The sequence below is a fragment of the Girardinichthys multiradiatus genome, chromosome 9 (genome assembly GCF_021462225.1).
Source record: "Girardinichthys multiradiatus isolate DD_20200921_A chromosome 9, DD_fGirMul_XY1, whole genome shotgun sequence".
Classification (NCBI taxonomy): Eukaryota; Metazoa; Chordata; class Actinopteri; order Cyprinodontiformes; family Goodeidae; genus Girardinichthys; species Girardinichthys multiradiatus.
In genome coordinates, this window is record NC_061802.1 from 5,816,509 (window position 1) to 5,842,221 (window position 25,713).

General features: G+C 39.7%; 2 protein-coding genes across 11 annotated transcripts in view; both read right to left on the reverse strand.

The window, feature by feature from the left end:
• Positions 1 to 1,104: 1,104 nt before the first annotated feature.
• On the reverse strand, positions 1,105 to 15,106 carry meltf (melanotransferrin). Its single transcript, XM_047373901.1, has 16 exons — positions 14,844 to 15,106; positions 14,380 to 14,534; positions 13,784 to 13,883; positions 12,989 to 13,171; positions 12,305 to 12,461; positions 11,674 to 11,741; positions 11,416 to 11,600; positions 6,802 to 6,967; positions 6,507 to 6,658; positions 6,307 to 6,403; positions 6,019 to 6,213; positions 4,508 to 4,661; positions 3,587 to 3,654; positions 3,324 to 3,511; positions 2,878 to 3,070; positions 1,105 to 2,138 (listed from the first exon to the last, which is right to left on the reverse strand). The coding sequence occupies exons 1-16, from the start codon at positions 14,890 to 14,892 to the stop codon at positions 2,077 to 2,079; spliced, it is 2,172 nt and encodes a 723-aa protein (XP_047229857.1). The 5' UTR covers positions 14,893 to 15,106; the 3' UTR covers positions 1,105 to 2,076.
• A 7,266-nt stretch (positions 15,107 to 22,372) lies between these two features.
• LOC124873635 (discs large homolog 1-like protein) overlaps positions 22,373 to 25,713 on the reverse strand; it is a 170,944-nt gene continuing 167,603 nt past the window's right edge. For all 10 annotated transcript variants that reach the window (XM_047374398.1, XM_047374399.1, XM_047374403.1 and 7 more), the window contains 2 exons: positions 25,614 to 25,705; positions 22,373 to 25,243 (listed from right to left, as the gene is read on the reverse strand). In XM_047374398.1, the coding sequence (XP_047230354.1) occupies positions 25,137 to 25,243; positions 25,614 to 25,705 (199 nt within the window). In that variant the 3' untranslated portion in view covers positions 22,373 to 25,136. The remainder of the gene's footprint in view (positions 25,244 to 25,613; positions 25,706 to 25,713) is intronic.

Here is a 25,713-nt window from a genome sequence, read left to right on the forward strand (position 1 = left end):
ACAATGATTTCAAGACATCAAAGATGGATTTGGAATAGTGAAAGCAGGCTAAGATTTAACTGGGATGACATTGACCTCAACCCTATTTAGAATTTGAGGACTATGCTTAAAACCAGTGCTGGAAGACTTGTTACAATACATTTGCTTTTAATTTTAGCTTTAAATGACACATTCCTGATAGTAGTTCTGGTTCAATCACTGATCCATGTTTTAATATATCCAAACAACAGCCTAACTTGTATAGTTTAGGGGAACCTAAAGCCTATTTATTAAATGTTCAATTGTTTTACAATAAAATATAATTTGTTTGACATGAAGGTATACCTGAAAATATTTATCATTTCAAACTCCCTCATTCTTAAATTTGTAAAAGTTTTAACTAATCCAAAGAGGAAAACAAAGACATTCAAACATTCAGTATAAAACTGTATGAGAATAGAAAAAATCAAAAGGAGATGGTTAAGAATGAAGACTAATAACAAACACCTTCAGCTATGTTCCAAATATATAAATTCAGACAATGTGATTCTGTGGTTCTGGTTCTACCCAGAACCAAACATGGAGAAGCAGTTTTTAGTTCTTATGCTCCACTAATCTGGAATAAACTCCCAGAAAACTGTAAAAGCGCAGAAACTCTAAGTTGCTTTAAATCAAGATTAAAAACGTATTTGTTTAGAGTGGCCTTTGACTGGGACATCTAGGTACGATTAGTTGCGTTTTCATTTCATTTTTCCTTTCATTTTCTTATCCATCATTCTATTCTCTTTATTTAATTTTTTTATTATTATAATTTTTTTAATTACCTCTGTTGTTTGATTTTATCATTTGATTTGTTTTTCTGTGTTTATTTTCTTTGTGATTGTATAGTAATTGTATGTACAGCGCTTTGAGTGTCTCGTTGCTGAAAAGCGCTATATAAATAAACTTACCTTACCTTACCTTACCTTACCTTACCTTACCTTACCTTACCTTACCTTACCTAGTTGTTGCATAAGGTAACAGCTTTTTTTTAAAGAATTGCAAAATGACAATGAGAAAGAATTAGGAAATTAGAAAGAATATGCAGAAAACAAATGGTAACATTTCAAATAAAGAATAACAGAGTTCATTTTGCCTACAAGTTTATTTCATTTAGACAAGTAAAGACAGTCAGCAGCTTAATGTAGTAATACTTATGCAGACACACTGGCCTGGCAACTAAATATTAGTCACATGTTTCATCATTTCACAAAGAAATAAATCTATCAGAAGGAAGACAATGCATTAGTGTCTGACAGCATGAGTCAGTACATATACACTGATATGGCACCTGAACTTCATATAAAAATAAATCTTTCATTGTAGGAAAATAGACATCTAATCAGCATGTGAAAACAGGAAATACTTTGGAGCAACACAAAGTGCAGTACATATGATGACAACATTGGTTTGTAGAGTTGCTTTGATCAGAAGAAATGAGAAACAGTTGGCAGAAAAACAATCCTTTGAGTTTTATCTTTTAATAAATGGCACCAAAAGTTTTGCTTAATTTTAGTCAATTTTCTTTGAGGTAAATATGTAGGTAACCTATTTTAAGTGGCTTCTGTAAACTTTAAAATCAACTTTTTGTTAAACAAGTTTGGATGAGGAAATGGTGCTCTGTAAATGTAACAAGTGGCAGCATATACACTGATATGGCAGCCCACCCTCAGTAAACAAAGTGGCACCTTCCATCTTATTCTCACATGTTGGCATTTTTTCTCCTAGCTCTATTCTCAAATCTCTGGCAAACAAACAAAATGTGCTCTATTTGTCTTCAACAATAGCGCCATCTACATCCAAATGCTGCTCCTGTTTGCTTTTTTCCAAGATTGTAAATTAACATAGAAACGGGCAGTTGTGATGCACACAAACAGGATTGGGTTTCCAAAAAAGATTGTACACACACTGACCTAGACTGGCTCTAAGATGTGTGTTTCAACTGGACAGAAATCAGATTGGTTATAAAAGTGGTGAAAGAAAGAGAAAGATAAGTCATTGGGTGATTGACTGTGTGGGAAAGAGATAATGCAGGACTCTGGAGTCACTGTTTTACGTTCAGATGTTGGTCAACATGGCGCTGAGTAAAGCCATCAGCAACAGCCAGGCGGAGGAGACCACTGCAATGAAAATGAGAAAATATGAAAGCCTCTGTACACGGTAAACACTTTTCAGATCTGTCACTTAATACGTTTTGCTTAAAATCATCCAATATCCACATTTCTTAGGACATACAACTCAGCATGACTGTGTGTTTTGGGCTTTATGTATACTGTATAAATCCACCTACCACCATCTTTAAAGTCATGTCATTTAGTGTGAATTATTGCTGCTGAAGCTGGAAAGTGAGCCAGGTTCTGCAGAAGGGTTTATGGGATTCTTACAAAGTTAATGACTCTATGAAATCAACTATCCACTGTTGTTATAAGCTTGTTCCAGAGGAAGGATTGTGGCAATTTCAGTGACTCAATGCACAGCATGCGGAAAAAAATGTAGAATCTGAAATAATAAACTCAACTGTGATTGCATTATTTTATGACTAGGATTTAATTGGAATCTATTTCATTAACTTAGAATCTGTCTATATGATTAAATTGAACATATGTTTCTGCATATAAATTAGATCTATTTATTTAGTAAAATGTTTAGGGTGTGGTTTGTTGTTAATTGGTGCAGCCTACATAAACTGGATTTAATTGAAATGAAATAGCACAGATAGCAGGTTTCATTGTCTCCAGTCTTCATCCAAAGCCAAGTTGAACAACCATGCGACCCTTTCAATAAAATATTTTAAAGGCACAATTTTCTCTAAAACCGAAAAATATTTAAGATTCCTTTTCGAAAGCCAAATAATCTTACCTGCACTCGAGGAGTTGCACTCCATGTCAGCCAGTGAGTTCATGTAGCCCTGACCCAACCACTCCTGGTAGGTCTTTTTGTCACCAACACCCACAATACGAACAGTGGAGTCTTTGAAGATAAGGTCTGTGCCTGAGTAGCCCTGAGAATCAAACATCTTGAAACCAGTACCTGTGTCACTGCTGAAGTAGGTCTGCACACAGTAGATAAAGAAAGACATGCAAGAAAACTGGAGAAACAGTATGACTGCCAAAGTCATGTTATACATTACAATCAACCTTAAAATACAAGTTGTATACAATTCTTCTATAGCTCTTCTTTGAAATGCTTGATGGATGCTGATGATAAATCTCAGATTCTAGAGCATTCTTGAAAGCACGATCAGTCATTTGAACATAATTTGATCGTTATTTACTCTTATAAAAGCTATGTATGAACTTTCTTACCTGTGCACGGTCCAGGAGCCCATAGATGGCATGGATGTTGGTGTTTGGTCGTACCATTACGGCATGAGAGGGCACTCTGGCCAGGTTACACAGCCTGTACTGTGTGACCTCAGCTACAGTTCCTTGGGAACAGAGAAGCTGGAAGTCTTTGGACAAGAGATCTGCAGCCCAATTTTCATTTGAATTACCTGAAATAACAATAGCCAGTGAAGTTAATTCTTGAATTTGTCAGACCTTTGAAAAGATGTCTAAAAGGAACTCACCATCTGTGTTTTGGAAGACAGTAGAATGCTTTACAAAAGCCACATCTCCATTCCCACTAGCCAGACACCTAAAAGAGCAAATGAAGTGGAGACCTTCTCTTAAACATGTAGATTTGATAAGGAAACAGGGTCTTATAGAGAGACTTTACATAAGAAGATGTCCTATGTCAATTTGCATTTCATATAAAGTTGGGCAACTTAATTGGAGCACAAACATTCTAAAAATCTGCCAGCAACTATGGCTAGAGGACAGAGGAAACATGTAGAAGGTGATCTGCACAGGTGAGAACAAAATTAAAATTTGTTAAAACAGAGTGTGGCATGATTAGACTGTGGGAATTATTTTCTTCAACAATCCAAAAAAGCTGATCAGAGTTTATGATAAGATCAACTAAACTAAATACAGGGCCTCCCAGGGAGAAAATCTCTCTGAGGCTACAGAAGACTTGAGACTGAGGCAAAGATTCACTCTTCAGCATGATCATTCTAAACATACAGCCAGTGAAATAATGGACTGCTTTTAAGCATTTACATGTGTTTGGATATCCCAGCCAAATTACTATCCTAAATCTAAACTGAAATCTGTGACAAGATTTGAAAGGTGCAATCAAGAGATGTTTGTTAAAAGATTTTAATTCGCCCTTTTTCACAATAAACACTATTTTGTGTTGGTTTATCTTATAAAACTCCAACAAAGTACCTTGAACATTTTGGTTATAATCTTACAAAATGTCTTTAGGAAGGCCTCTTAAACAATCACACTGTTTTCACAATTTCACATTCTTTTACAGCTTAGAGTTTATTTTCAAAATACTGAGCACAATATTAAAATATAATTTTAAACACAACTACTAAATGAGACAAACTACAGCAAAACATGCCATTCTGAAGTAGTAAAACAACAGGGATTGTTTTTGGTACCTGAAGGCTCCATCGTATCCGTCATACAGATCTTTTCCTTTTTCACATTTATTCTGTCCTGAGCTGTCTCCCACACACAGACCACACAGGTTTTTGGGAAACCCATCTTGATTGGCACCAGGAACACAACTCTCTTTGAAGAAATCTCCCACCGCTAAGCATCACAAGAGGCAGAAAATACAAAGTCCGAGCAGGACAATTTAGGATAAGAAACACCAGAAAATGTGTCCGATGGAGGACACTTTAAAACCTTAAGATTAGTTTACTCAGTTCCTGTTAATAGATTGGGCACTGGAGAAGCTTTAAGTATGGCAAGTTGTCTGGACTGGAAAAAAACATTGACTCCACACAACCTCACTTCCCTTTATGTGTGTGTGTGTGTGTTTATATATATATATATATATATATATATATATATATATATATATATATATATATATATATATATATATGTATATATATATATATATATATATATATATATATATATATATATATATATATATATATATATATATATATATATATTTATATATGAAAATAATGAAAATTAAAACAAATTGTGGAACTGAACTGAATCAATATTATATTGAATTTACAATCAAAATCAATCAATAATAATAAGAATAAAAACAAAAATATATACATATATATATATATATATATATATATATTTATCTTGTTCCAGTTCTTCAAATATTGTATCATTTTTTGATACTTTTGGTATAGAGTTTGATGTCATCTTGCATTAGTTTTGTATATTTATTGGACTGGCATTTTAAATCATTGGTGTATGTACTGGTCTTCATTCCAGTAATCTCTCTCCTCAGTAAATAGTATGTCCCAGTTTCAATTTCTTTCTTTGTCAGATCCTCTTGTTATGCACCCTTCTTCAGTCTCTATGATTTGCCCTGCTCCTGTGCTTTGACTTCGCTTCCTTTTATCTGGTCCATTGTGAATCCTGTTGAGATTTTGCTTCATCCTCCGTGGCCCCTGAACCGACATCATGAACTCTTTAGGATGACCTTTGGGCTGCTCTCAAAATATACTTCAGATTTGTTTGACTTTTTATGATATCAATAAATGGCACCTGGAGGGTACTGCCATGACATAATTTTAGTTTTGGTTGCCACTTTAACTTGTATTTGTATTTTTCTCCAGCAAATGCTTCATATGGTATTTTGGGGCTTCCCCTTGTACATAGGTGTATTTGTATGGGCATAATTTTAGCAATTTGTATTTAATCTCATGTTATTTATCTATTGATTTACTTGTATTTCCCTTGTGTTTTCTCTGTTCAGTCATTTGCTCCAGTCAGTTCTCAATCCAGTTATCACCCTCCCTATTCTATATGCTTCCCAGTTTCTTTTATACCTTCGTCAGATCCCTCTGTTCTCAGCGCTAGTCACCCTTCTTCGGTACATGCCAATCACCTCTCCTTACCCTTTGGATTTGTTTTGCAGTGCTGGACTAATTCCTATCATCTATGACTCACAAACACGCGCACTGACCTTGGGGTATCAGGCAGTTTTTCGGGCTGATCAGTCCTCTCTCCATCAGGGCAGATACAGGAACATTCCACCCAGCGGTACGACCATAACCAGTGTGACAAGACATACCGCCACGCAGGTCATCAAGGTTATGGATGTTGGTTCTGCTTTTTTTCACCACTGCAACTGCGTAGTACATGGAACCATCGTGGTCATCTACAAATGAGAGAATCAGATATTTGAGAGCTTTTATACATTAAAATCTGAATGTGAAAATGTATGTTTGCTTGTCAGTCTGTTCGTTTTTACCTGTGTAGCTCTCGGCAGCACCGGGAACCAAGCCGTAGTCTTTGCCCGCTGTGTAAATGTACCCTCCATCCAAAGTTATGGCATCAGCCTCATTGTTCTGCATTATTTTGAGAAAGAGAGATTATGTCTAGAGGCTTGAACTGGTGAAACATTTTTGGGTCAACAGAGTGTAGCTAAATCTGTAGTTGTATATCTGTTACTTTGATCTTGGCCATGCAGTCAGTCAATGAGTCTCCATAGATACAGCTGATAGTGGGAGTAAGACTTTTGCTAGCAAAGGCTGCACCCATATCAGCACATTTCTGCTGCTCTCCACTCGACAGAACGCACCATCGAAGGACAGGGGGAATATCTGTAATAAATACAGAGAGATGTTAACATTCGGGTAACAAACGTTTTACTTAAATGCATTATTGTAAAAATGTTTGTGCTACTTTAAAATTGAACGTCTTCACACATTTAGCTTTAAATCAGGCATTAGCAATATTGCTTTACCTTGAGGTGTGCAATCCATGGCTCTCATAACGTTGTAATAGTTGGTACCCATCCACTTTATTGGGTCATCTGCCTCTACCCCCTCAAACTTGGTGGTTGATTCAGAGAAAAGAATAGTTCCTCCACCGTAATCCGCTGAAGAGAACATGTTGAAACCCGACTTTGCCTAAAAAAGAGAGGTTACTCTTAAAACATACACCACTAATACAATCTTACAATGAGGATTCACCCTCACACAATAAGGATGAAGACATTTATACCTAAAGCTATACTCTTATAATGTCAAATAATGTATATAGTATTATGGCATTTTGCCATTAAGGGCCAACTGTTATAGAAGGAAATCTTTTGGTTATTGTATGTTAAACTCTTAGTGGATAAAGCAGTATCTATTCTCTGTAAGTCCTATTCTGTCTTGTTTATTAGTGTTTATATTTAAAACTTTATATCAATGTTGGAAGAAGCCTCGTTCTGCCCTGTTTGTTAATCTACCCAAGACTCTACTTCTGTTGATCATGAGTTGCTGTGAAGCAGACTCAGTGATATTTGTTGGAGAGATGGGGCTTAGTTAATTTTTAGTTAGAACACAGTGTATTTTTGCAGATGGATATTAGTCCAGCTTTCTGAAGATTTTAAAAGGAGCTCCCCAATGCTCAATTCTATGTCATGTTTTATTTTCCAATTTTATAAATAACACTGAGAAAAACATGTTTACAACCAAAGTCTGCCTTCACGTGAATGACAAAACACTTTGTCCTGTTGGCTCTACACTAAGGCAGGTTGTAAGAAACATTACATTTTCCTAAAAAGAAACCGATCCTCAATCTCAGATAATGTTAGCATTTTTACCCTAGGGGGAGGCCTCAAGAGAGGGCAACAAACATAAATATTTGATACATTCCTGAATGACAGGCTGTCCTTCAGAGCACATGTTGAACATTTAGTAGTAAAGCTTAAGCTTTATTTTATTCACCAGTTAGGACAAAACTTGTTTAGGCTACACTTTCTTGTATACGGTGACATTATATATTTGCATGCTGCCCCATCCTCACTATGATGTTTAGATAGTTTGTATTATTACTCTTTTATGCACCATTTTGTTATGCAGAACACAACATTGCAGTCTGGTTTTATGGACCTCATTACGCCTAAGAAGACAACAATATAGTGTGTCTTTGTTCAAAAGCTATACTATGCATACCCCCCTCTTAATTAAGAATATTTTGAACTTCAAACTATTGCTATGTCCTTAAGTTGGCTCCTCTTTACAGTATCCATGATGATTTCTAAAGTTGGTAGAACTGTGTTTCTTACAATGCACCATAGTCTAGGAACAAATTCAGATCTTATTTGTTGTGTCTATTTGGGACAGTTTAAAGCTCTTTTAATGGCTTTTATAACAGAAGAACTCCTATGCATAAGCTGGACTTTATACATGTATTATTTTGACAATTACTTGTTTTATTTTGTTAATGAATTTTGATGGTAATGTCTAATATTTAGTTTTTAACTTTTAATAATAATATGAAGAACAAAACATTGAGGCACGTGACGTCGCCCGGTACGGCGGAGCCGGGGTCCCACCCTGGAGCCAGGCCTGGGGTCGGGACTCGTCGGAGAGCGCCCGGTGGCCGGGTTGCTCCTCGCAGGACCCGGCCAGGCCAAGCCCGAACGAGAGACGCGAGGCCATCCCCCAGTGGGCCCACCACCTGCAGGGGGAACCGTGAGGGACCGGTGCAAAGAGGATTGGGTGGCGGACGAAGGTGGAGACCTCAGCGGCCCGATCCCCGGATGCTTAGGCTGGCTCTAGGGACGTGGAATGTCACCTCGCTGGGGGGGAAGGAGCCTGAGCTTGTGCGGGAGGTCGAGAGATATTGATTACAAAATAGTCGGGCTCGCCTCCACGCATAGCGTGGGCTCTGGAACCCATCTCCTTGAGAGGGGTTGGACTCACGGATTGTCCATAACGAACACTATGTTCAAACATAAGGGTGTCCATCAGTGCACTTGGCACCAGGACACCTTAGGCAGGAGGTCGATGATCGACTTTGTTGTCGTATCATCAGACCTTCGGCCGCATGTTTTGGACACTCGGGTGAAGAGAGGGGCTGAGCTGTCCACTGATCACCACCTGGTGGTGAGTTGGATCCGCTGGAGGAGGAGAAAGCCGGACAGACTTGGCAGGCCCAAGCGCATAGTGAGGGTCTGCTGGGAACGCCTGGCGGAGCCCTCGGCCAGTGAGGTATTCAACTCCCACCTCCGGGAGAGCTTTGACCAGATCCCGGGGGATGTTGGAGACATAGAGTCCGAGTGAACCATGTTCTCTCCATCTATTGTCGATGCTGCTGCCCGTAGCTGCAGCCGTAAGGTCTGCGGTGCCTGTTGCGGCGGCAATCCCAGAACCCGGTGGTGGACACCGGCAGTAAGGGATGCTGTCAAGCTGAAGAAGGAGTCCTATCGGCTGTGGTTGGCTTGTGGGACTCCTGAGGCGGCTGACGGGTACCGTGAGGCCAAGCGTGCTGCGGCCCGGGCTGTGGCAGAGGCAAAAACTTGGGCCTGGGAGGAGTTCTGTGAGGCCATGGAGAAGGACTACCGGTTGGCCTCGAAGCGATTCTGGCAAACCGTCCAGCGCCTCAGGAGGGGGAAGCAGTGCTTCGCCAACACTGTTTATATTGGGGGTGGGAGGCTGCTGACCTCGACTGAGGACATTATCGGGCGGTGGAAGGAGTACTTCGAGGATCTCCTCAATCCTGCCATCACGCATTCTGTGGTGGAAACAGAGGCTGAGGACTCGGGGTTGGACTCTTTCATCACCCAGGCTGAAGTCACTGAGGTGGTTAAAAAGCTCCGCGGTGGCAGGGCTTTGGGGAGGATGAGATCCGCCCTGAGTACCTCAAGTCTCTGGATGTTGTAGGGCTGTCATGGTTGACACGCCTCTTCAACATTGCGTGGCGGTCGGGGACAGTGCCTCTGGACTGGCAGACTGGGGTGGTGGTCCCCCTTCATTAGAAGGGTGACTGGAGGGTGTGTTCCAACTACAGGGGGATCACACTCCTCAGCCTCCCGGGTAAGGCCTACGCCAGGGTATTGGAGAGGAGAGTCAGACCGATAGTCGAACCTCAGCTTCAGGAGGAGCAGTGTGGTTTTCGTCCCGGCCGTGGAACACTGGACCAGTTCTATACCCTCTACAGGGTGCTCGAGGGTTCATGGGAGTTTGCCCAACCGGTTCACATGTGTTTTGTGGACCTGGAGAAAGCATTCGACTGTATCCCTCCTGATGCCCTGTGGGGGGTGCTCCAGGAGTATGGAATCGGGGGCCCTTTATTAGGGGCCATCCGGTCCGTGTACGAGCGGAGCAGGAGTTTGGTCCGCATTGCCGGCACTAAGTCGGACCTGTTCCCGGTGCATGTTGGACTCCGGCAGGGCTGCCCTTTGTCACCGGTCCTGTTCATAACTTTTATGGACAGGATTTCTAGATGCAGCCAAGGGCCGGAGGGGGTCTGGTTTGGGGACCAGTGGATTTCGTCTCTTCTTTTTGCGGATGACGTGGTCCTGCTGGCCTCCTCTAGCCAAGACCTACAGCATGCGCTGTGGCGGTTCGCAGCCGAGTGTGAAGCGGCTGGGATGAGGATCAGCTCCTCCAAGTCCGAGGCCATGGTACTCGACCGTAAAAGGGTGGCTTGTCCTCTTCAGGTTGGAGGGGAGTTCCTGCCTCAAGTGGAGGAGTTTAAGTATCTCGGGGTCTTGTTCACGAGTGAGGAAAGAATGGAGTGGGAGATTGACAGACGGATCGGTGCGGCTGCCACAGTAATGGGGGCGCTGTGCCGGTCCGTTGTGGTGATGAGAGAGCTGAGCAGAAAAGCAAAGCTCTCAATTTACCGGTCGGTCTACGTTCCTACCCTCACCTATGGCCATGAACTTTGGGTCATGACCGAAAGAACGAGATTCCGGATACAAGCGGCTGAAATGAGCTTCCTCCGTAGGGTGGCCGTGCGCTCCCTTAGAGATAGGGCGAGGAGCTCGGCCATCCGGGAGGGGCTCGGAGTAGAGCCGCTGCTCCTCCACATCGAGAGGAGCCAGTTGAGGTGGCTCGGGCATCTATATCGGATGCCTCCTGGACGCCTTCCTCGGGAGGTGTTCCAGGCACGTCCCACCGGGAGGAGGCCCAGGGGACGGCCCAGGGGACGGCCCAGGACACGCTGGAGGGACTATGTGTCTCGGCTGGCCTGGGAACGCCTTGGGCTCCCCCTGGAGGAACTGGAGGAGGTGTCTGGAGAGAGGGACGTCTGGGCGTCTCTGCTACCGCCGCGACCCGGTCCCGGATAAGCGGAAGACGACGAGTACGAGTACGAGTACTTTTAATAATATTGCCTTTTAGCCAGAGTTTCAGTGAAAAATATGATGTTAATATCTAGGTACTTCCGGGTTGATAAGAGTTAAATACATAAACTTTGGCACACTTTAATTAAGTGCCAACTTCATTTTATCTCCTCTTCCTGTTTTTTGTTTGGCAAATTATATTTTTTAACTTAAAATTAATTTTAGCTGATTTTAATAGTCCAATTTAATAATGCAGATGATAATATGAGTTATATTATGGGCATTTAAACGTACCAGTCCTTCATTTAGCATGTTGAATACCACAGAGGGAGTAATATCATTGCCAACCACAATGCCACGGAATGGGATGCGAACTAGGTGGCATCGATTCCACTGAGTAACAGGAGCTCTGGTCCCGTCTCTGCACAGCAGCTCATAATCTGCTGACAGCAGGCTCTGGGCCCACGTTGGTCCTTGACCTGCAGCACAAATCACGGGTTAGCCTTCTAACTAATTGATCACAAACACTAATAAACCTTTGTCAAACCTTACCATCAGTGTTCTCTTTAACAGTAGTGTGTTTGATGAAAGCCACCTGTCCTGCATCTTCAACCAAACATCTAGAGCAAATATTAAAATAGACAGGTGCTCAGATTTTTTTAAATGTAGAGTTTTGTCTAGAAATGGATTTTCACCATTTCACCATTGACAGGCATTTCTCATCTTATGCAGTGCCTTTAAATTTTGAGAAACATGTTTTCGCTGTGGTTTGTCTGATGACATCCATTGAAACTGTAAACTCGGTTTCATTTGCATGTTAAATGAATATTCATGTTCACACAAATTTAGAATGAATTGAATTTTAAGCAACATTTTTACATCATGTTCTCTTGAACTGAAATGCTTTAACTATATTTTCAAGAATTTCTCAAACTTTGTGTTATATTGCATCTAAAATTAAATTATGTGGAAGGCCCTAGCTGTACTGATTATCTCTGTCTTTCTATTATTAGTCTTTTTATCACTAATAAATTTTTTTGTTTTGTCTCTGTACTTAGTTTTTAATGTGTGTGTCTAGCAATTTCATGTCTACCCTTCAGTTTTTAACCTCTGCAGAGCACTTTGTGTTGCACCTGGCTGTATGAAATTTGATTGATATGTGGAGAAGGAAGGCATGTGCTACCTGAAAGCTCCTTCATAGCTGTAGTACATTTCTTTCTCGCTCATCTCACATTTATGCATTCCGCTGCCATCTCCTTTGCAGAGCTCACACAGAGACGCAGGATCACCGACGTTGTTAGCTCCAGGGATACAGCTGGCATTGAAGAAATTTGCCACACCTGATCAAAAACACATACAAAAGCATACTATTGACTCAGTGTTATGCATGCTAATTGTGTATACTACAAGACTTGGCATGACGAAGAATATTAGGTACATGTGAAAATTGTAAGCAAAAGAACAACATTGTACTGCCTAAATAAAGTCTCATAACCAGAAAAACATTTTGCTCTTCAAAATGATACACAAGATTTACCTGTATAAAAAAAGGTGAAATAAAAAAAAAACAATCTCTGATATTTTTGTAATAGAACAATGAGGAAATATGCATATTCATCATTGCTCTGATAGTAAATCCTTATTTTATGTTTCCCGTTTTTAGCCAATATTAGAAATTGTGTCTGCGTCGTGGAATGTTTGAGCAAAACTGGATGCTGCATTTATGAATGTTTTAAATAGTAATTGTTTCTCAAAATTTCCGATCACCTGAAAACAATTCACCTGCACATGCATTCCTTATCTGCCTGAGTCATATTATTTGTAGACATTGTGCATCCAAATTAATTGTATTCCTGTCAATTTTTACCCTGTGGAATGTTGCAGCCCATCACAGACATGTAGCCCTGGTCAATGAGGTATCCCAACGGCATATTCCAGCCAGCAGTTCGTCCTTTCCCTGTGTGGCAGCTCTTCTTCCCTGCCAGATTTTGGATATTGATGGCGGAGTTTGCTTTCTTCACAACAGCAACTGCATGGTAGGAGCTGATATCTGGTGAAACAACAGCATATACTAAAACACCGACCTCTACATGAACTAGTATGGTACCATGTTCTTTTGGTTCTTCCCTCTTATCATCTATATATCTTAATGACCAAAGTACATGTACTAGATGCAATAGAAAGATCACAGTCCAGATATAACAGGTGTCGTAACAAATAATGTGGCTGCATCAACATTTTCCACCTCACCGAAATTGTCTCTAGTTAATAAGTTTTCACAAAATATATAAAATTGCAATATGTTATAAAATTTTCATATCTAAAGTCCTTAATTATTAATTAAGCTAAAATTAATCAAAAAAAACATGACATTATCAATAATAACATCTATAGAAGTTGGAATTCTTTATCCTACCCTCAAAGCCCTTTAAAAATATAGCCTCTATTTTCATGACCCAAAGACCCAAAGTAGGAGACAGAACTCACAAACATTAGTGTATTGTGTTTTTAGGGCAGGAAGAGAAAATAAATAAAAACTTCAAAATGACGAATTTTGTATCACATCATGCCACGAGACTGTGAAATGAGCTATACTGGACATTATGTATGTACAGTTTAGCCAGTAAACCTTAAAAGCTCAGAGTCAGAAGCTGAGTCTTACCACCAGCCTTTGATTCACTTGCAGCTATCTTGAAGGTGGCAATCTTCATTGCATTGTAGATGTCAGTGGCAAACATGGACAAGGCATCTGCTTCTTTTTTCTGCAATGATACATACAAAGCATATAGGGGAATGTTTGGAATACAGGTTCAAAAAGAAGAGAGATGAATGAAGAGTTGAACAATCAAAAGCTGATGCAATATGGCACAGTATGCATTGCTTCTGCTATTTCTATTGCCCACATGGGGAGGCATTTATTAACTAAGCTACCGACAATCTAAAACTTCACATCATACATAAAAAGCATTTAAATATTTTAAGCATTTCAGATTTTTTTATCTAATGGACAAAGGAATATAACATCAGGTTAAGTTGTTGTTGTTTAGCTTATGATAACTTGGAAATCCTATCAAAACTTTTATCCAATCGTTGTGTCATTAATTCTGCAGTATGCTTTCTGCTTGCTGTTAACAGTTAAAGTTTTATTCAGCTTTCTTTGAAGCGGTGATAGTCATCCAGAGTATTTATTTAGCATGTAATGGATGCTTTTGTTCCATAAATTGCTCATTAATGTTTTCCATGTTGTCAAAATCCCACCTGCAGTTTCTGAATGCAGCCTTCGACTGTAAGCCCCATGACGCAGCTGAGGGAGGGACGGATGGAAGCTCCAGAGAACGCCTCGGACATAGCCTGACATTTCCTCTGTTCTGGTTCTGAGGTGGTGCACCATCTGATTGTGCGCTGACAAAACACTAACAATTAAGAAGATGTTATTTATTATTGTGTAACTAAACAAGTAATGCAACAAACAAATTTGGAAACGTTCTGAAGACATCCGTTGCAGAAGTTGTTTCTCATCTTTAAATTCTATATATTTACATTACTATCTCAGAACATGCAAATAATATTTTTATAGATTTTTGCATGATAATTTTTTGCTGATGACACAGATCAGGAATGTCACTTGTTCTGCGCAGTATTTTTACCTTAAACAACAGGTTCTACTAATGAAGGTTTATTGTTGGTGAGTATTTAACTTATGTCTAAAAAGCAGTTCTTACCAGCATGCAGTAGCAGTAGCAGAGGTCCTAATGTCTTCCATGTGGCCATGGTTTTAGCCTTGCTCCCCGTCTCTGTTAGATAGAACAGCCTTTCTGTATGTCTCCACCTATATAATGACTCCAATGTCAAAGTCCGTCTTTTATCACCAAGGCTAGACTTAAAGTCCTTCAGGCAAATCCAGACAATGCTGTGATTTTGCTTCTTTACAACCCAGTCTCACTCTACAGTTGAAGGGTGAAGGGCGCCCAACTGCTTCACATCTCTACCACTGCTACCTGGCTAAAGGCCAAAAAATTAACAGAGGGGGTCTTTTACAGTCGAGCCTCGATCTTTGCTTTTCCCTCACCTGCCTCTTCTGCTAGTGTGGTGTTTTTCCATTACCGATGTGGCGAAGGAAAGGAGGGACTTAGTTCAGCATAGTGCTGATGTCGGTGCCCGACTCACTCTAGCTGCTGAGATGGAAAATAGAGACAAAGAGTCTGTTTCCCTGCTGACATGTTGCCCTTAGGTCTTTAAACACAGGGGGTGTTTGGGTGTGTGTGTACAAGAACAAATTGCAGCTGTGTTTTGTTCTGTATTTTGTATCTTTTCTTTGTGCAGCAGCATTTGGTAAAATCTTCTCTCTTTTTACTAATTCATCATGTTTGCATGTCTTGTTTGCCTATAAATCAGTTTTAGCACAGCAGCAGATATCCTACAATGACTTCAATTTACTGTATGTAACAAATTGACTCCAATCATGTCAAAACTAAACACATTTCAGTCTTTTTGGTTTTCCAGGCGTTCATTATAGCACCCACTACACTTATTGTGGCCCTTAATAAAAATTAGTAAGAAGCCTTAAAACAAAGGAATATGTCAAAGCAGAGGCTTAATCTTCCCTTAAAAAAGTTTAATTTGAGTAGAGCATTTCAATGTTAAACATAACCCTATTAACAATCAATTCTTTATACATTCTCCAGCTCAGATCATCATACTAGTCATGGAAAAAGCATTGTTTTGTGTCTGATCAACTAGTTTTCTATTGATTTGACCACATATTGTTAGATTGCTAAAAGACCTGATGATAACTGATTGACAATTTCTTGTCTGTGGCAACCAGATGTTTATCTAAAATCTTCTGCTTCTGGTAAATTGTAAATGGTAAATGGCCTGCACTTGTATAGCACTTTATCAAGTCCCCAGAGAGCCCAAGAGCTTTACACTACAGTCATTACACAATCAGTCATTCACCCATTCATGCACACATTCACACACTGACAGTGGTGTGGCTACTGTACACTGTAGCCATAGCTGCTCTGGGGCACACTGACAGACGTGAGGATGCCATACACAGGCGACCCCAATCCTTCTGACAACCATCAGCAGGGAAGGAGGGTGACGTGTCTTGCCCAAGGACACAACGACTGAGACGGACAGAGCAGAGGTTCAAACCGACAACCCACTGGGTACTCTACCACTGTTGCTATCGTCACCCCAGCATCATGCCATTTAAAAGAGCCATACAACATTTATTGCAGTTCTTATTTTGAACAATATATGGTGCATCAGATTAATTGTGATTGCATGAGAATCTACAGAGGAGTGCATTTCTAATAGAACATCTGGTTATAATTACTTGCCCTGCATGCAGAACATTTGGGGATGTGCACAGCTGGAACAAACAACAGAACACACCATCTACAGATATTGAATGTGTGTACATTTGTCATTAGATATATTTTTTGAGGACAAAAAGAAGGGTATAAATCAGATGCAACAGTGTTTCCAGGACCTCTGGAAGTGAAAGCGTCCCACAGCATCACATATCCACCACCATATAACAGCGAATACAAGGTGATTAACCTCATAATTAACCTTTGTTTAACATCCAGCCCACCTGAACTGTTTGTTAACAAAAAGGCAAATCTTAGTCTCATTTAACCAAAATACATAGTTAGTCTTTAGTAATCTCCAAACATTTCATTTTTTTAAAGGTAGGAAAAAAGTAGCTTTTTTATGTTGTGCCTTCCATATTCTTATCAGGTGTAAAGACATCTGCATATTACAAGTTAAACAGATCAGTGATAAAGAACAATAGCAGTTTCAAGTTGCTGTTGTGTTCATATGAGACATGTGATAAATATGACACAGACGTGACAGTTAAGCTGATCTATCAATCATCAGCGGATGTGCGAATCTGCTGACTTTTTCCAAAAAAAAAACATCTTAATTACTGTGTTTTCAATGAGTAAGCTTCATTTCATTCCTGTAATAAAAGCCATATTGTGTTTTTCTCACACTGAGCTCTCCTTATTGGTCACGTACATCAGACCTTTGTTAGCATGTTGGCAATATAACAATAAAGAAGCTGTTTTTATTTGATAAGTAGGAGCGTTTTTAATCTTCACATCCTGAAGCTGAAAAAACATGTCACATTTTGCATCCCATCTTCCCTTTCTCTGACATCAGTTTACAAGTTTACAACAGGATATTTCACCCTCATTACCAGATAATGGGCCATTTGAACACAGGAACTCAATGAACTGAAGGCGTGTGATTATACAAACTTTGGACATGCCGTAAAGACAAAGGTCAAAATTCTCACGTTTGCTGACTGCAGACATGCTTTGATTAATTAAAAACTTGAAAATCTTTTTAAAATAAGATTCTTTCTCATAGATGTGACCTGTGCCCTCTGGTTATAACATTTAGATCATTTTTCAGTATCAAACAATAAAATTACCTTTTTGTGACCAATTTAGTATTTAAATGTAAATGTTGTTCATGATTGTTATATTAAATGCAAGGTGATACTTTGTGTAAATCTGTTAACAATTACTTTACTCTGTCTATTTTTTCATTTGTGGTTTTGTTTTAATAATTTCAGGCTCCAAATCTAACTGGTAAAGGTGTAATAAATAAATGGGGCTTAGCTGCAATTAAACAATTATATGGTTCTTTTAAAGACAATTTTTCTTGTCCAAACAGAGACTTAATGCAGACAACAAATAGCCATGACAGAGATATTGACTTTCAAGGCAAGTACTGTGTGTACTGGATGAATGGAATGATTAATGAGATTGAAAACAGGTGACACTAATTGACTGAGTGGTAAGAGCAGTGACAGAAGCAAGAAACAGATACTGACTAACCCCCCAATCTTCCTGATCGCTCAGCTTTCATTTCTTGTTCTAGGTCCTCCCTTTAAGTTCCTGTTGCACAAAGGACATGAATAACTTAAATCGCCAACTTAGGATTCTTAGTTGAATTGCCACTTTGTGTTTTATTCTTAGTGAGTTTTTGCAATTCTTGAGCCATTTGGAAATCATGGCTAAAGTTTGGAGCAGTTCGAAAATTTGGTAAAGAATTCCCGAATCCAAACAATCTCAATTAATTCTTGACAAATTCATTGATCATTCTTAGGTGTTGTAACCAATTCTTTATCCTTATAGGTATTCCAGTGTGTTCTTAACTAAATCGGGGATTTATGAAGCATTGTTTTCCGACTAAGGGATGTTGTACCCCCTAAAACTGTCTCTTCTGCCTTTTGAAAAAAAAGAAAAAAAAAAAAATAAGAAATAAGGAAAATAATGAACAAATATTTCAGTTTCTTATTCCACTTTATCTCCAAAAATAATCACTTCAGTTTTTAAATTATTGGCGAAAACAATCACTTCACTTAAAACATTTAACTTTAATTTTAACTAAATATCCACAGTCATCGTTCTAATACCATTTGCTACTGATGGTCCTTTGTCAGTTTTTATAATATCTTGATGGAAAATCCCGTAAATTGATAAGAATACTTACGATTTAAAATGTAATCCTTCCTGATTCTTAAATGCATTCAGCCTAATGTTAGCTGATTCCTAACGTTCATGTAACTTGAACTGAATTAATGATTTGTGCGAAAAAAGCCGAATCTCACAATTTTATTTTTATCTATTGTAAATTTATGTTTATCTATTGTACAGTCTTGTAAGTTAATCTTACAACGAATGTTTGCAAAAGTCAAAGAATCCTCAGGAATCCCCCAATTTCACCATTCCTGGTGATTCGTGCTATTTGTGGTCTGTGTGAAACAGTAGCATTAGGGAATCACAGTGGGTCATCTGCCATCATCTTATGAAGTGTTGTGCCTGTTCACCCTTAAAAAGTAGTTCTAAATTCTGTTCAAACTGATTAAAATTAACAAACTAATGTTCATGGTTCACCACTTAAACATTAACTAAGGTCATAACTAGAACTAAGGTCATAGCTCTAAAATTATTCTAGTTCTCATTCTATTTCTGACAGTCCTGCAACCATCCCCCACGACACCCCCCAACAGCTGCAGCCACAATCCACCACCTCCCCAACCTCAAGAGGGGCCTTGGCACCTCCAACCCCCACCCTGAAGTTCCCCCCCACCAGCCCCCTACCCACGCCGAGGACGGCTCTTTCAATCCAGGAGAGGGACGTCAACAAACTCTTCAGGAGACAGAACCCGCGGAAAGCTGCTGGACCGGATTCTGTCTCACCAGCCAGCCTGAAGCACTGCGCTGATCAGCTGTCTCCAGTCTTCACAGACATTTTTAACACCTCACTGGATACATGTCATGTGCCAGCCTGCTTCAAGTCCTCCATCACCGTCCCTGTTCCCAAGAAGCTAAGGACCACAGGGCTTAATGACTTCAGACCCGTCGCCCTGACCTCTGTGGTGATGAAGTCCTTTGAGTGCCTTGTGCTCTCACACCTAAAAGACATCAGCGACCCCCTTCTGGACTCCCTGCAATTTGCCTACAGAGCCAACAGGTCTGTAGATGACGCAGTCAACTTAGCCCTTCACTTCATCCTCCGGCACCTGGACTCCACAGGAACCTACGCCAGGATCCTGTTTGTGGATTTCAGCTCTGCCTTCAACACCATCGTCCCAGTTCTGCTACAGGAGAAGCTCTCCCAGCTGAGTGTGCCCGACTCCACCTGCAGGTGGATCACTGACTTCCTGTCTGACAGGAAGCAACGTGTGAGGTTGGGGAAGCACGTCTCTGACTCCCTGACCATCAGTACCGGTTCCCCCCAAGGCTGTGTTCTCTCTCCTCTGCTCTTCTCCCTGTACACCAACAGCTGCACCTCCAGTCACCAGTCTGTCAAGCTTCTGAAGTTTGCGGACGACACCACCCTGATCGGACTCATCTCTGATGGTGACGAGTCCGCCTACAGATGGGAGGTGGACCATCTGTTGGACTGGTGCAGCCAGAACAACCTTGAGCTCAACACTCTAAAGACAGTGGAGATGGTTGTGGACTTCAGGCAGAACCCAGCCCCACCTGCCCCCATCACCCTCTGTGACTCCACAGTTGACACTGTGGAATCTTTCCGCTTCCTGGGAACCATCATCTCCCAGGATCTCAAGTGGGAGCCAAACATCAGCTCCCTCATCAAGAAAGCCCAGCAGAGGATGTTCTTCCTGCGGCAGCTGAAGAAATTCAACCTGCCAAAGACTATGATGGTGCACTTCTACACAGCCATCATTGAGTCCATCTTCACCTCCTCCATCACCATCTGATATGCCGCTGCTGCAGCGTGTCATTCGGTCTGCTGAGAAGGTTATTGGCTGCAGTCTACTGTCGCTCCAGGAACTGTACACCTCCAGGACCCTGAAGCGGACAGGGAAGATTCTGGCTGATCCCTCCCACCCTGGTCACAGACTCTTTGAAACTCTCCCCTCTGGCAGGAGGCTGCGGTCCATCCGGACCAAAACCTCACGCCACAAGAACAGTTTTTCCCATCTGCCACCAGCCTTGTTAACAAAGCCCGGAAACCACCCTGACACTCCCCCCCCCTGCTGACAGGACACTTGTAACCTCACTCACTTAAAACTGTGCACATATATTTATATTATATTGTAGATATGTTTATACTGTTTAATTTGTACTGTATTGCACCGACTACGCCAAAACAAATTCCTTGTATGTCCAAAAACGTACTTGGCAATAAAGCTTTTCTGATTCTGAATCTGTCTTTGTCCACATAAACAGTATTTCTCTGGTCATCAGAAGTCAAAATGAGTCTGAAACTTTCACAGAAATTTGGTCCATGATTGTAATTGTGGGCACTTTTAACCCTCTTTTTATCATCTGGTCAGCAGTTTATTTTGCTCCTTAAACTGCTAGTGCAGTCAAAAATCCACAGAAATTTTAAATAATTACAAATACTGAAAGTTGAAGTTGTCTTGGAAAAAGACGCAGAAGCACTTTCTCGCTACATTCTTCAGACAACTCAACAGGCATAAGATCAAATTGAATCCAGGTGGCCAATATGTAATTTTGAGTTTAAACATTGCAATGTTCCTCTTTAATAAAATCTTTATTCTGTTTAAGCATATTAGACAAACTCTGGGCTGTTACTATTACTGTTCGGCAAACTTACCTGTATGACGGTCTGAGAGAAAGGCGTTACAGAATGCTGCGGCAGCTTGTCGGCTCCATGTTCCACCTCTGAACAATAAAATTGGGAAGCAAAAAATCTCAGTTTAATCTATTACTATTGATGGTTAGGGCACAAGCCTTTGGTTTAGTTTTTATGTTTTACTAAGCCGAAGGATGCTCTTGAAAAAAGCTTGTTCATCCTCAAACAGAGCACCATTGAACAACACCAGGGTGAGCTCCACTCACTTCAAGTGGATCATTTTCATTGCAAAGTTCTCAAAAAATGAGCTCCACTAATGAATACGTCAGACACAGCACTGATCCGATGCCTAACCTGGAGCATCACACAACATTCTGGATCGATTTCAGCAGCGCCATTATGATGGTAGGATCAAAATTTGATGTAAACAGCATTAAATACATATTCATCTTGCCTTGTATTAACAGTTCAGGTTGGTAGTGTTTTTTAGCACACTTCGGACTCCCAAACTGAGCATTGTTTAAAGAGCACAGCCTGTCTAAGTATTGTTTCTGACCATGACTAGTCCTTTATGACCACAGTGCACCCATTTACCGATGGACTGGTGTCTTGAACATGACAGTGGACTCACTGTACTCCAATGATCTCCACAGTCACCAGATTATAATCCAATAGAACACTTTCGGATGGGGTAAAATGGGAGATCCACATTATGGATATGCAGCCGACAAATCTGGAGTAACTGCTAGGTGCCATCATGTGAGTATAGACCAACATATCTGAGGAATGTTTTCCATACATCGTTGAATCAATGTCATAAAGAATAAAGGCAGTTCTTATGGCAAAAGGGGGTCCAGGCAAGGTGTGCCTAATAAAGTGGTTGGTGAGTGTAGTTTAAACCCATTGTAAAAGGACCCTGCATGATTTTTTATTGATTGGTGGATGTTAGATGACCGACATATTGGAAAGCAATAGTTCCAACTAAATTACTGCTAAATGGACCCACCTTATCAATCAACACACCAATATAAATACATGCTAGATGAGAAATTAAAGGACAATAAATTAGATATGACAAATGATTTACATTCCTATGCATTCAACAAAGAAAAAATAAAAGAATAGTCATCTCTTGTCACAGTTAAAGGGACTGCAGTAAAGCTCAATAAAGCCTTTTATTTTTTGTACCAAAATAGGCAGTTAGAGCAGGAATAAATATTATATTATGTTAGATATAGATACATCTCTTTAATAGATTCTTTGCATCGGTGCTTTACTCTAACAAACAGTGGCATAGTCCCCTAGCTAAAACACATAGCCAGAGCCATACAGAGGTTCCCGTTCTCTCAGCTGATGAATACACATTATCTACTGGGATTCATCAGGAAATACAGATAAGAAAACATGAGTTCAGCAGAACATTCTTTGAGGAAACATTAAAGCTTTCAAAACATGTAGTCAATATCAAACTTTTTTCTGTGTTTGAGGGCTCCTCTGCTGATAGAACAGCCTCTCTGTACGTCTCTGTGCTCCAGTCAGCTTGGAGGAGTCGCCTCAGGGGTTTGAGGTGGAATAAGGGGAGTGGGTGGCTGACGAGGTCCATACAAGCATACAAGGGCTGTGTCATCAATAGCATCTTGGACGTTTATACTCCACAACAGATTATCATCACATTTCAGGTTATTTTAAATCCTAACCTCAACACTCAGCAAGTGTGCTCCTCACACATTCTGTTACATGCTGTTGAAGCTCTAGTTTCTGTGACAACAAGGAGAAACTAGTGAAATCAAAGCTTTAGCTGGTATTTATAAAACAGAAAAACAAAACATATTAGGGTGAGTGCTGAGGTCACACATGGGACCAACTCAAGGTCTGTTTTATGTGCATTAAGACTATAGACTCAAACCTAAATAAACTGTTAGCAAAAAAAACAAAAAAAATAGACATGCTGTGGATTAACAGAGCGTGACAATTCTTTACCAGATGATGTCATTGTTTACTACAAATATGTAAAAACCTTCACAAAAACCTCCTTTACCTCCTTCATAATTATTAAAAGAAAGATATGTCACACAAGATGCTTTTAGGAAATCAGCCCTCATTTGTGCATCTACATTAGAAGGGAAATCTGTTACAAAATGTTGATGATTATTATGAATGGGATGATAGCAGAGAGGAAGGAGCTGATACACTGGTTATGGCCATGTTGTGCGGGACATCTAGAATACCGATATGAAAGTGTGAGGTGAAGGAAGGAAAAGGTAATAAAGGGCAAACCAAGTCTGGAAGACTTGGACAGAACACAACCAAGTCCCTAAAATGGAAGATCCAGGCCTATATTTTATCACTTTTTTTCCTTAAATTTTATTCCTTAAATACTAATAAAGCACATTAGTTATCTCAATAAAAACGCATATTTTTAATTTTTAACCAGGTAAAAAAGATTGAGTTATTTAGTTACCACATGTGAATCTTCTTTCAACTCTGAATATTTACTGACCAAGCAGAAAATATAAAAGTGCAATTACATTTATTGTTTACTATTTGGCTGAACTAATTTTCCATTCCTCTAATCCAGTGTTTAGTAAAATGCACAAATACGGCAAATCTTTGCTGATTTTCCTGTCTCTTTAGGGTACATATATATATATATATATATATATATATATATATATATATATATATATATATATATATATATATGTTTTTTTTTTTTTTTTTTTTTCCAAGACCTGTTTTAAAATGTTTCAGTGGTACTCTTTATATAATAGACAACATGTTGAGGAGTGAAATGAGCAACACCAGGGCTGAGCATGTCCACCTTGGAGGTGCAGTGTAGCAGTGACAGCCATAAAAACATAGGCTATGACAATATGGATTTTCTTGAGGACACAAGCATCATTCGTGCTTTTGCTCATTAAGCCACTGCTTGTATGGGAAAAGGCCTGACAAGCTGGAAATATTTGCATTATGTCACAGCCAGTGCAAATCATGGTCAGGTTGGAGGCGTGAAGACATTATTTCTAGTCAGGGTTAGATGCCACATTACTTGGCTGTAAAATTCAGACCCAAAGCTTCAAATGGATTTTGAAGTTTGCTTTTGACTCTTAAATATGTTAATATAATTCTCTACATTGCATGAAGGAAAACTAATTATACTCATGTTCAAGCAGAGATAACATTAAAAGTTAAGACTATCAGTTCCAAAATCTCTAAAATGATCATGAATATTTTTCATGCTACATCCATAAATAGTAGCTTCTGAACACTTTGGCTTTTACTGCCAAAATGTGGGGGGAAGGTAAAATTACAATTAATATTTTAATGTCCTATATAAAGATTTTAGAGTGTAAAAAGAGAAAAAGATGGGATAATAGGAATGACTAATTACAAAAAAAGAGAAATAAACTAAACATTTTTGATGCAATGTGGAAAAACAGACAGACAGACAGGAAATCAAGACAGGATCAAGATTTTTGTCCCAAAAACATGCTCTTAAAGCTACAGCGTGCAAAAGTCTGCCTCTTGGTGACAATATTATCATTACAAACCGATACATGAATGCATTACTCTTTGTTAATATGAAAACAACAACGACAACAACAATAAGAAGAACAATAGTGAAATAAATCAGATCATGGTACAGGTTGCCTAGATTTGAACAAACTCCTTAAACATTAAGGAACCAAGCTGAAGGAAGATCCACCAGAAAGCTTCTGGACAGACCTGAGCTCCCCCCCCCCAACTTCAGACAGTAGAAGTCCCAGATAGTCCCCGCCTCACCAACATTGTGTGCTTGTGTGAATACACGTGTGTGCAGCAATGCAAAACAGAGGAAGCAAGCTGATAATAGAAAAAAAATCAAGTAGGTAGTGTTGAGACAGTAATGTGTGTATGGATATTTCATTATGTGGGTTTATTCAGAGTCGCTCCTTGGTGGTCACCCAGATGTAAGGACCCGACTGCTCCTCAATGATTTGTTTCACATGCGAGTAAATTTCCTCTAAAGATGAGCCATGGACTATTGCTGCAAGAGGCAGAATCATAAAGAGATCAGTGGAGCTATAAATGAAAGTCAACAAATACTGTATTTAAGTACTAAAGAGGAAGATATTTTTTTCTATAACAGGAAGAGGCAGAAAACAAATCCATCTGTCAAGGATCCTTTAATCTTTTTTTAAACTGTCATTTTTTTCTGATGCATGCAACTGTCCTTAAACAGAGAACATGGATAACATACATCACATATTATCAAGCTAACAACAGAAAAGGCATTTCAAGAAGTGAATAAATTTGAGGACAACATTTAAAATAAAAATAATTGCTTGTGATTTCTGGGGTGTTGGAAAATATTATTGGTTTCTTTCTTGTGCATGTGTGTGCTTGACTTGACTAACCGGTGAAGTACTCTGCAAACTCCTGCTCCAGTTTGATGCCTCTGTCGAAAGTCTTTCTCGCCTGTTCCTCTGTCAAACGCTTGTTCATCTCTCTGCAGAG

Excerpts from the sequence above, each read along its gene's own strand:
- meltf (XM_047373901.1), bottom strand. The coding sequence starts at position 14,892 with ATGGCCACATGGAAGACATTAGGACCTCTGCTACTGCTACTGCATGCT. Across the intron at positions 11,601-11,673 it reads TGTTAAAGAGAACACTGATG|GTCAAGGACCAACGTGGGCC; the intron begins GTAAGGTTTGAC and ends TTTGTGCTGCAG. Across the intron at positions 4,662-6,018 it reads AAACTGCCTGATACCCCAAG|CGGTGGGAGATTTCTTCAAA; the intron begins GTCAGTGCGCGT and ends TGTGATGCTTAG.